The sequence below is a fragment of the Phlebotomus papatasi genome, chromosome 1, assembly GCF_024763615.1.
Source record: "Phlebotomus papatasi isolate M1 chromosome 1, Ppap_2.1, whole genome shotgun sequence".
Lineage (NCBI taxonomy): Eukaryota > Metazoa > Arthropoda > Insecta > Diptera > Psychodidae > Phlebotomus > Phlebotomus papatasi.
In genome coordinates this window covers 8,147,685-8,159,961 of record NC_077222.1, presented here as the reverse complement: position 1 = coordinate 8,159,961, position 12,277 = coordinate 8,147,685, and the positions used below count along the sequence as shown (strand labels likewise).

At 34.3% G+C, this 12,277-nt stretch overlaps 1 protein-coding gene across 2 annotated transcripts in view; it reads right to left on the bottom strand.

Annotated features, from left to right (window-relative positions):
- Positions 1-12,277, bottom strand: part of LOC129798673 (exostosin-1) — a 94,895-nt gene that overhangs the window by 10,599 nt on the left and 72,019 nt on the right. For both annotated transcript variants that reach the window (XM_055841944.1, XM_055841943.1), the window contains exons 4-7: positions 10,677-10,998; positions 1,462-1,716; positions 1,102-1,389; positions 746-990 (exon numbers count right to left, since the gene is read on the bottom strand). In XM_055841944.1, the coding sequence (XP_055697919.1) occupies positions 746-990; positions 1,102-1,389; positions 1,462-1,716; positions 10,677-10,998 (1,110 nt within the window). The remainder of the gene's footprint in view (positions 1-745; positions 991-1,101; positions 1,390-1,461; positions 1,717-10,676; positions 10,999-12,277) is intronic.

The window sequence follows — 12,277 nt, the reverse complement described above, 5'->3', positions numbered from 1 at the left end:
GAACGGAGCCAATCATTCCAAATAATGGTTTTTCAAGGTCAAAGCTTAAAAAGGCTCTGGAGAGCGTATTTCTCAATCGAATGGTATCATATTTACCCTCGTTGGAAAGGTCTTGGAATTCTTGACAAGACTAAACCGATTCGAATCGGTTTTGAACCGGTAATTAACCGATTCACAACCGATAAGTAATTTTTATCAGAAAGTCAATTACATTACACCTAAACTATTTTGGGGCGATATTTTTACAAGTTCGAGCACTACGGAAATCAAGAAACATTTTGCCTGCTCTTTTTCTTTCCCTTTACAAATTTTGTCTATCAATTTGCATGAAGCGTCGCTGGAATAAAAAACCTTCAATTTTAACAATAAATATTTAATTTAATTTTTCATGCATTCTTTGTGCCACAAGTGAGAAGAATATTTGAAAGAATTTCTCTCAAAAGTTATTCATTAATTATAAAGTTATGTGTAGGGAAATTGGAGCACTGCAAGAATCCTGGGGTTTTTTTTTTAATAGATAAAGTTACTTCACTGAAATATTTCAATATTACATGTAATTGAATATTTTGCAACTGTACAAATTCCATGTTAAATTTCTAATAGTATAGTATTTGCTGTGTGATGTCAGAAGTTGCTGCAAAGTTTCGTATAAACACCTTAGAAATATTATCTTGTGGTTTTTTGAAATTTAGAATCCTGTGAAATTACTTAAGCCAAAGTATTTTGTTAAATTAACTAAACTCACCTGCCACTCTCTCTATCTTTGTATCCTTTTCTCTGTGTCACCTTAATTGGTGGTTTCCTCGTCACGTGCGATATCAAGAAATTCATCAAGATATCCTCACAATTGGACGATTGCTGAACAGTTTTCAGCAGTAACAGCGAAAGCCAATTAGTATAGAGATAATTGTAGTATCGATGATAAAATGCAGCTCCAGTCAGGACAATGGAATAGTAATTGGTCCATTTTGATGTGTAGCCCCATGCATTCTGTTATACGAAAGAAATAAGATATTTAAGCTCTTTTTTTCTGTCCCTGTTGTTGGCATTTTTTATCTGTTTTTTTTTTTTTGCTGAATTTTCCCTTGTGTATATATCTACCTTTCCATCATCCCAGTAATGCGCACGAGCTGGATAGCCAACAATTCGATCGGGAAAATCCCTCCAAACCCGATATGCAAAATCCAATTCTTCTGTATTGAGTATAGCATCTTCATCGAGGGACAATATTGCATCAGTTCGAATCAACTGATGAGGATAAAATCTTTGGGATATACTCGTACGATCTTCATTAGTATTGCTTTGTATTACATTGAGGGGAATATGACCAGTTGGTGGCCATCTCTTGCGTGATGGAATAGGACGATCAGACGCCCACAGAATTATTATCTACAAGAGAAATACAATGCCCAAATTTTAGCAAAAAAACTAGGCACTTTGCCACCTTTTAAATTCTCTCACCCTATCCACAAATTGACTTCGTGTTATACTTTTGACTAGTCGATAGAGTGCTGTATTTGGTGTCAGTGATGTTCCAATTTGTACAAATATAATAGCAGTGTAGTTATGACCAGGTTGATAATCCTGTATGTCCATATGAAATGGCATATGCCACAGGCTATCAGAATATGTTGGTAATGTAAGCAGAGCTCCCGGAGCTGAATTCCATGCCAGTCCGTTACGTTGGGGATAGTCGGGAATACGCTCACGAATAATCTGCAATATTATTTGAGGCTGGGCTATTAAAATTGCACCCCCATCGCTTGTTTCGAAAAAAAAACTGTGCCTCAATAAAAAAAACTACCCTTATTACGCTAATTATTCACTAAAAAAAAAACAAAAAAATGTTGTAGAGTTGCAGGGCATAATTTAAATTCAATTCCATTTATCTCTTGCACATTTACAAGCGAGTATCTTATTCTAAAGCTGATGTATTGCAAAATATTCCGTAACGTATATGGCTTAAATTCTCAATAATCTCACCAATTTATCAATTTTCGCTGATGAAAGTTCAGTATCAAACTATTTTTCGTAGAAATATTTAGCTTGAATTTGGAAACCAGTGAGTTGTTTTGCCTTTCTCCACTTGAATTCTAATCCTAGCAGAGAAATACGAGCATAACCACACAGAATTGACAACATTGCTATTTGGAATGTGTCTCGGATGGTGTAGAGTCCGTGCTAAAATTGCGTCTACACTATTGCTTGAAAGTCAAGTTGATCAGAAAATCGACAAATTCGTCAGTAAAGACACCAAATTGCCCATATTAGTCAGCAAAAAACTAAAAAGTGATCATAAATCCGTTCTGATCGGACCGATAATGTCAAGAAGATTCACAACTTCTTTTAAAAAAAGGGACAATAAAGCGTCCGAGGCTTTGCGGATATCTCGAACTCCCGAGAAACACTTCCGTGTAAATATATAGAGTGCATATTAAGGTAAATTAAGCTAATTCAAAACCTGCTCCAAATGGAAATTTTTCGCTACTCCAAATGGAAACATAATTGTTTTCACGATAAATACAGTAATAAATTATTATATTTATATATTTTCTATACCACACACAGTAAAAATTTTTTGGCTGCTTTACCATGATTTTCATTGTAAATTTTACATTAAACATGTGATCGTGTGTACTAATACACATTTGTGTAATTTGTACACATTTTGTCTGAAAACTGTGTAATTTGTACACCTTTTATTTGAAAAATGTGTAATTTTACACTAAATATGTAAGAAAATATACAAAACTGTGTAATCATTCCCAGTTGATAACACGGTTTACAATGACATGAAATTTAAATTATACATTTTCAGATTACACGTTTTGTTGAAATACTTAATTTGTGTCACTTTACAAGAATAATCGTGGTAAAAAAGCAACGATTATCCTTGTAAATTTTTTTTACTGTGCAGTTTCATTATTTAGTTAATTTTGCTCCAAATAAAGTGAAAATCCATTCATATTCACAAATTTTAATTTGTTAATATCACAGAAAAATTAAAAGTGTACCTTTTCACCATCGTTTTCTTCATCGATCGACCATATTTTCCAATGAAAAACACAATAAGGTGACTGTTATTTATTCGTTTTGTTTAACATTTATGTGTCATATTTTTGGATAATTTTAGTTAAGTGCTAATCTTTACTGTTAATGGTACGTGAAGTTTTCAAATTAAATAATTACCTATTTCGTGTACAAAAAGGGTTTTTCTAAAGTGTCTGCAAATGCTTCAATAGGAAACCCCGGAAATGTGATTTTTTTAGAGAGATTTTCTTATTGTTTTAGATGGGAAAGGAGAAAAGACCAAGAATAAGAACAAATCCTGCACTCAAGAGCAACTCAACAAGGTTTTAGAAGCCTTTCGTCGCGATTTCACTTTCGTTCACGCTCTTTGTCTCCAATTAGAAACTTTCCCTTGTCTCCATTTGGATTAATTTGTTTCCAATAGAAGCATTTTGCACTCGCATATTTGTCTTGTATTTAAGAAGTTTTCAAATTATATCTAAAGAATTTTCACTAAACAGTAACATTCTAGAAAAGTCAAGGAGCAAATCTATGTAATTCTCTTCAGAAAAAATATGAACTTAATGTGTTGAATTTTCTGTCGAGTCAGAGATGTCACCAATATCAATTGTAAATGTCCATAAATACTTAAATGTTCTTGGATAATCGAAAATTAAGAAGTTGTGAATCATATTGTTATTATCGGTTTGATTTTGATTAAATAGCTTCTTGATCACCTTTTTATTGACAAGAATGACTCCGGCACACATTTTAGATTAGGAAAATTTCATGAAATCAAAACTCACATCCATTTCTTTTTCAAAAGTTTAGCATATGTCTATCCTACTCTTTCGTACTCTTCTTCTTCTTTTGGACATCACATTTAATTAAATTTACAGTAGAGTTCCTCAAATTTGAACGTTTGGGGTGTATAGATAACATTTCCAACTCCTCAAATTTGAACAATATTTTCAAAAACGTAACGAAATTGATGTGAAATGCACTTTCCCTAAATTAAGAAAAATGACTTTAGAAAATATATCAATGTAATTTGTTGTAAAATAAATGAAGTTTGTTACAGAAGTTAATGTAATACGATAATATTGAGGAAACAGGAGAGAAAAAGGGTTCTACTTCAGACTCTACACAAAACTTTCTTTACATAAAGTTCAAATTTGAGGAACTATACTGTAGTTCAGTTCAATTTTGAACTCGAAAGAGTAGGACAGACTTATGCAAATCTTTTGAGAAAGAAAGGGACGCGAATTTTGTTTTCATGAAATTTTATTGATGTCAAAGTTGTACCAGAGGCATAAAAAAGGAATTTCAACTGATCAAAATTGATTTTTACTGACCATTTTGAATAATTTATGCCTTCAGCACACTTTGATCAGGAAAATTTCGTGAAATCAAAATTTCTATTCGTGTCTTTCACAAATTAACTGTGAATGTCTATCTTGCTTTTCGCACCTGAATTTAAATTGAATTTGTTTTGATGTTTACGAAAAGAAAAAGAAAGAATAGTTTGGGATAGAAACATCAAACGTGTCTGAAAAAGGTATGAACTTTTATTGATTTAAAAGTCCTGAAAGCATTTCTAATGCCTCTGGCACACATTTTAGATTACGAAAATTTAATAAAATCAAAATTCACATCTTGTTCTTTCTCAAACATTTTGAATATATTTGTCCCAGTCTTCTGCACTTAAAATTCGAATAAACTGATTTGTAATTTCAGTGACGTTTAAAAGAAGAAGAAGAAAAGTGCGAAACAGTGAGATAGGTACATGAACAGCGTTAGAGAAAGGAGATTTGGGTTTTGACTTCACGAAATTTTCCTGGCCTAAAAGGTGTGCCAGAGCCATAACTCATTTGATTGATTTCTTATCAATTCAGTCATGAACCACGAATCGTCATTTTTTCTCGTATTTTCTGGATAAAAATATGGTAGAAGATTGATAGTTTTATCCCAGAGGAACCCTGAAATTTTAGTCCACGATATTGATAAATAAGTTTTATTATGTAAAATTCGATACAAAATATAAGAAAGCCGACTGAAAGCAGAAGGTAAAGGTAACAACCAGAACCTGAAGACTATATTAAGTTCTTGACCGATTTTAATGCTCAAGAATTTAATAAATTACCCGGAACTTTGGTCCTTAGAAAAATTCCGTTTAAACTAGATTAAAATCAGGAATTTGGAAGTAGTTTATAAATTATGTTCTTAATGTCGGTATACTGGAACAGAATTGAGACACTTGATCTTTTAAATCCTTTGTAAATTTAGAAACATAGAAGTAATATAATAACAATGTTATGAATTAACTGAAGGAGCTGGAAAATTTGCAGGAAAATCTTGACAAAGTCAAAGAGTTTCTACTCAAAACACTTAATTTAACTTTACAAGAGCAGATGTTTGGAGAATCTCTTACGCCTTAATAGTGCATAGAGAAGGTACTTCAGCTTTATAGAAAAGGATGAATTTAAAATATAATAATGCTGTCATAAGTTCCCATAGAGGAACTATGCTTTTTCACAAGTGAGATTTTCGTGCCATTTATTTTTTTTCGACAGGGATGGGATCGACAGTCCCATGTCCAGTGGAATTAAGTGTAGTGATGCTTACTGGATGCAATTCGAACACCTTTAATGCCAGAAAAATTCCTGGTGACCTAAAGAGGATTCGAACTCGAGTACAGTAGAGTCTCTCAAATCTGAATCTCTCAAATTCGAACGCCGTTTGGATTCAAAATGTCAATTGTGAGGTTATGTTAGAAAGTTCGTATTCTTGGTGAATGAAAATTATATTATGTGCTTCTTCCTGAATGTTTACATATATTATGGTCGTGTAAAATGAAAAGGAAGTATGTTACCACTAAGACTTGCGAGAAAGTACGGGAATTTGATTCAAAGTACAATTTAATCTTACATAAATTTCGTTAGTTTTGAAAAAATCGTTCGAATTTGGGAGGTGAGAAATGTCAAAAATACCCCCCGAGCGTTCGAATTTAGGAGACTCTACTGTACTTGCATCATAGAGAGAGTACTCTACCACTTGATTTACTTCATGACGTATAAGTGTTGCTAGCATGAAGTATACGAATAAATGTAAAATTCTTCAAGACATAGTTTTCACACCGTACTGAACGCTGTGCAATACCCCCTAGGTCCAGAATATTCCTAAAAACAGGTCCGCAATAATATCATTAAACAATAATACTGCAGGCTCAACATTCCATGTATCTCCTCACAGATAACGATAACACTTTAAGATATAGCATAAGGTATTCCAAGAGAACAATTCAGTATAATGGTATTATCCTTATTGGGAATATTCAAATGAATTGTAGAAAGATCGCCAATATTGGTTTCAGTATTTCTTTGATAAGTGAATTAATTGAGGTCAGATGAAGTAAAGAAAATATCTTTGCAAATTACATTGTTTATTTTAACAGTGAAAATATGGAAATAAGCTAATCTATATAGCTACAATTTCTTGAAAATCGTCTCTCCAATAGTCCTTTATATAGTGAAGGAGAAGAAGCAACAAAAGCACCCCTACAATGAATTGGGAAGTTTATTTTCCATGGCAAACAGAACATTGGTGAGGAAAATAGAATATTCCCATCATCTGGTACACATCCTTTTTTCTCTGTAAACTCCAAATCGCTTAAAGTGCAACCCCTGAGGAGCAATAGGTGGTCGATAGTGGTGAAAATAGCTAGAATTGAGCACGCTACAGTACTATTCAAATATTTCCCATTGTTTTTTTTACCCTATTCCAACACATCCTCTATTTGAAAATGGAATACTAATTAAACTGAATGATTTACGTTTCATCCATATATAACTATGGATTTTCATGTCTGCACCTCATTTCACACTATAATCTTTCTTCTAAACAAAACTTTTTGTTGCTTTACTCAGAGAACTATTCAAACATTAGAATTAAGCACCATTTTTCAAGTTACCCAGCATATCCTTTTCTATTCTATGGATTGAAGTAGTTGTACAAAGTTTGTTTACACTCTTAGAAAAATTTAGTCCCAACTACCTCATATACAGTTATGGAAACTATAAAATATAGTAATCATAGTCCCATCCATATATTTAGCTAGGGTAACTAATGAAATACTTGACCAATATTAGTTACAGTATCTTTTTCATTTAGTTATCATAACTAAATTAGATTAGTAACGGGTACTATAACATATTAGTTCCAATAACTATATAAATGGAGTTGATACCCATCTTATTGGCTGTAATAACTATATCATATTAGTTGTGGTTACTATATAGCTCGAGAAAGCTTCAACACATAAGTATAAAACCACTCTTTACTATTGAAAAAGTTGTCAGAACTTTATGAAAATATAGGCGCATTAATTTGCATTAGTTGTGAGAACTAAAAGCAATTAGTGACCAATATTAGTTGGGATATCGATTTCATTTAATTAACAAAAGCAAATATAATTGTATGAAACCATTATGAAATAATTGCCGCAACTTATCCACGTAAATATTGCCCTATGTTCTCACTACTAATAAAATTATTATGAGAAAAATGTTTTAAGATTATGAGAACTATTTTAAATAGATTTGATAATAATCAGCCGACCAACTAATTTTCAATAGTAATGATGTCGAAACTTTTCTAAGAGTGTAGTTTCAGCAATTTTTATAGGGTACGCACAATTACCTTTGTTCACGAAACAGTCAAGATGTTTATAAAGGAAATTGTAACTTTTGTTTTGTAAACATGTCTTCGGAGGTGCGGACGAGAATGAGCAAGACAATTTGACATAGATTTCGCTCATATAGCTCGATCTGTGAATGACGTTTATAGGTTTACTTAACCCTCTAACGGGTAAGACCGCCTCCAGGCGGTCATTCTATAAATCGTATTTACTGCGGTAATATTACTTATTTGAAGTTAAAACATCTACAGTGTCCTCAGTCATAGTCTTGCTAACATATTTTCTGAAGATATGAACTCATTTTGACCTTTCGTTTGATTAGCATCTTCACTTTTGTGTGACAGGTCAGAGAAAAAACAACAAAATGTCGTTCGCGACATTTTTCGTTTTCAAGTGCAAAAAAGATTGTTTTAAAGTAATCTAACTGTAATAAGAATATTATTTTCTGAAAGATATGCTGTTCTAGTTTGTATATTTCGATTGATAAATGTGAAAAAACTTGAAGTTTGAGTGTAAGAATACAAAAAGGAAGACCGCCTGTGGGCGGTCTTATCGGTTCAAGGGTAAAATTTTCAAAAATTACCGATATTTTTATTTAATTGTTTTAGTTGTTCTAGTAAAATATATTATTATTATGCAATATATTATCATAAAAAACAATTGAGATTACACGAAGACTGTCCAGAATGAGTAAAATGGTCGATTTCTGCGAATTAACCGAAATTGATAAAGAAGCAGACTTCAACAGTGATAATGAATTCCCTAATTCGTCCTTAAATTCCCCAGATCGTGAAATAAAACCCGAAAATGAGCAATGTATTTCAAAGGACCTTCAAATTATACAAGAAGATGACGTTTTCTTACTTAGCCTGTGACTTATTCATTTAAAATCGGTCTTATTGCCATACCTTGAGCTTCATTAACGTCTAATTATACAAATTATAAACGTTTTTTTCCTAAAAATTATCATTTCTTAGATAATAATACAACATTCATCCATAAAAAACGTTTAAAATTCATTTATTTCACTATTTGTTCACTATTTTTCAATAAAAAATATTTCAGTCTTTTTATGCCTTAAACCGATATGACCGCCTCCAGGCGGTCTTTACCTTTTCTCACCTGGCGCCCGAACGAAATGAGATAATGAAGAACGGATGGTTTTTTTGAGTTCAGTGGACCATTAATTACCCTAGACAAAATTATTTAACTACTATTTTTGCATATTATAGAAAACACTGTTAGAGGGTTAACAATAAAGAAAGTCTTGTTGTGGTCTTGCTTTTAGCCATAGATTTCCTGGCGAATGCTATCCATAGCTCAGTACTCAGTACAGGGTAAAGGCTGCGCTCCAAGCCATTTTACATTTAAGCATATACTTCATGTGAGCAACACATAAGTGCCATGAAGTTAGCAAATTGAGTTCCTGGGGGTGGATTAACCATGACAAAAATGCACCATGACAAAAATGCAGGTTTTACTCTTTTTCCTGTGTTTAACACAAATTATTTTTAACTTTTAAAAGATCAGCAAAGACAGATACAGTGCTTCTAGCACGTCATTTTAAAATGTACAACGAAGGTTCCACAAAGGGTACCTAGTACTCATAAATTAAACCATGTTAGCTTTTAAGGTAGAATTATAACCAATAGGAGAAAATATAGACTTTTGAAATCGAAATCGGGGGTGGATTATGTAAAAATCGTGAACGTTCACTGGTGAAGCGTTCACAAGTGAACGATTCACCGCTCGCGTTCACAACTGCTAAAAAAGTGATTATGAATGAGTGAGTGAATCAGTTGTGGTGAAAGACTGCTAGAGTGAATTCGAAGACGTCAAAATTCATTATTTTTGTTCAGTGGTCATGTAATTTTTCACAAATTTTCTAAGTTTTCCGCGATATTTTAACAAAAATGGAGTGAAATTGGTGTTAAAATAATACAAAATGTGTGTGTTATCATTCACCGGGTTCACTTACTTACGTAATCCACCCCCAGGTAAGTTCGTTTAATCAGTGGACGAATTCGAGACTGATACGGTTGTAATGTGCAAGTAGAGTAGAGGCGTGCATGAACCGTTGAAAAATCGAATAAACGTCAAATAAAGCATGTACGTCAATGGTCAAAACGCTACCAAAACAAACTTATTTTGACGTTTATTCGGTTTCAACGTTTCTTGCACACCTCTAAAGTAGAGGGTTAATATTATAATTGCTGACTGCTAACGCTCTAGATTCAGGCTGGACAATGTCCAAAGTCCGAGCCGTACCCTCAATTGTAAAATATTCTTTTAGTCTATGCAATTGGTGTAAAACTGTCATTATTATATTGGAAGCCGACCTGTGAAGAAATAAACCAAGTTACTTAGAGAAAGTTGAGGTGTTTTCTTAAGGCGCATCAGAACATCTCACGGCAGTTCTCGAGTATTGAACCCAAGACCTCACAGTCATAGAAATAGTATTTTCTATCAACTGATCCACTGAGGCTCGCAAGACAGGCTAGTCTTTGAAGCCGCTTTGAAGTGACCACACCGAATTTTTAAATTCGACTTTCGTGCATCAAAGCACAGCTGCCTAAGGAATTAGCGGTCTTACGACGGTTTTCTAAATCCACAACACAAGTTTAGTCTCCTTTCGTCTTAAGCCGAAGGTCTGCCGAAAACTTCTTCGGCTTATTCAAAACATTTTCGGGTGGCAAAATTTTGTTAAAGTGTACAAATTAGGTCATGAAAACGTTATTCAAACGTCACTGAAATGACTTGAGGTATTCCAGCACTTTATCCACTCTTTTACCTCAATATTACGTTATTTTTACCTGAAAAAAAAACTACATCCGAAGTTCGGATTTTGAAAAACCCAAAAGATAGTGTCGACTAACATAATTTCTAATTGGATTTACAAAATAAAGAAATATTTTCGTTTCTGTAAAAAAATATTGATTGGACTAATTTTAGGTCAAAAATGAGCACTTACCTCAAAAGTTGTGAATACAATCTTCTCGATGGAACTGAAATACCTATCCCAGAGTACCTGGGTTTGTTGCCGCAGTGCCAGGATGCGACTGGCTGAGATGGATCTTATAACATCCGGCACCTGCAGCAGAAGACGTTCATCAGCCCAAATAGCTGCCTGTGTCCAGTCAATTTTGGACTGAAATGGAAGCACCCAGGAATTTGATAGCAGCACTGGAATGCATCCAGCCTGAAGAGCTTCAAGAAATCGAAATGACCCCAAACGACGTCCCCGTGGAACAAGGCAAAACGTTGAATTCTGCAGTAGCATTTCATAGTCATATCTGTGAAAGTCAGGAAGCAATACTAATTAATTTCTAGTCCGTGAGTGTTGTTCCCAAGAATACCCGAGAATAATTAATGTCGAAAGTTTTTCTACCCAAGAATAATAGCAACATCCCCATTCTCGAAACTCATTCGAGATGCGAGACCAAGTAACAATGATAGACGCATTTATGAGGCATTTGAAAGTTTTGTATGTGTGGAAATAGCGTAATCAAATATAACAAGAACTTTCCATCATATTTCATGTTCCTCCCTCACAGTTCTACGCGATATTCCTCCTTAAGAATATCTCCTGTGAGGCAAACACCGTTTTTCCCTCTTTGAATATATATATAAACATAGCATATGCACCTGCATTGTTGCATATGGAAGAACGATGTCTGATGTAGCGCAAAGAAAAATGGGAGACATTGCTTTTCACAGAGATTCAACCATAAAAGTGCTTCTCGTATGTTTCTTTTCCTTTGCATCAGACACTTCAACCCCCAACTGGAACGTTTTGTTACATTGCAGCGCAAAGAGATTATCAAAAATTTATTTATGAGACTGATCTTATGGCAGCTGAACTGAAAAAGAAAAATACTTCTTGCAATCTACAACCGGAAATTTCGCTAATAAATTTGTGACTAAATAAAGTGGAATCTTTATCGTGCCGAAACCTCGCTTTGCAATGCATTGAGCATTTTCCAAAAAGTCTATCGTTGTTTTTTTTGCATATTCATTCATTCATTCATTTTCAACCGCTTATCCCTATTGGGGTCGCGGGCCCATGACATCCAATCTAGCAGCCCACGCCTGTCGGTCCTCCGCCACTTCAGGAAGATGTTCGAGTTCGATCCCGAGGCGTTCCAAGGCAAGATTCTGAATTTGATTCAGCCACCTTGTCCTAGGTCTGCCTCGAGGCCGAGGTCTCCTCACAATGGCTTGCATAGCTTTTCTGGGGAATCTTTCTTCATTCATGCGTTGAACATGTCCATACCATCGAAGTTGTGATCTCTCAACCCGAAGAAGCAGCTCCTCGACTCTTAGTTCCTCACGAACGGCCACATTCCTCACTCGATCTCTACGAGTGATTCCCTTTACCGCTCGAAGGTACCTCATCTCGGCAGCTTGTACTCGCGATCTTACCCTTTCGGTCATTACCCAAATCTCATGACCATAGGTGAGAATAGGAATGAACACAGCTTTGAAAACCGATAATTTAGCCGATCGACTAAGCTCGACCTTCCTCAACACGCTTCTGCCAAGCTCCCTCATTACTGCAGAAGCCTGACCGAT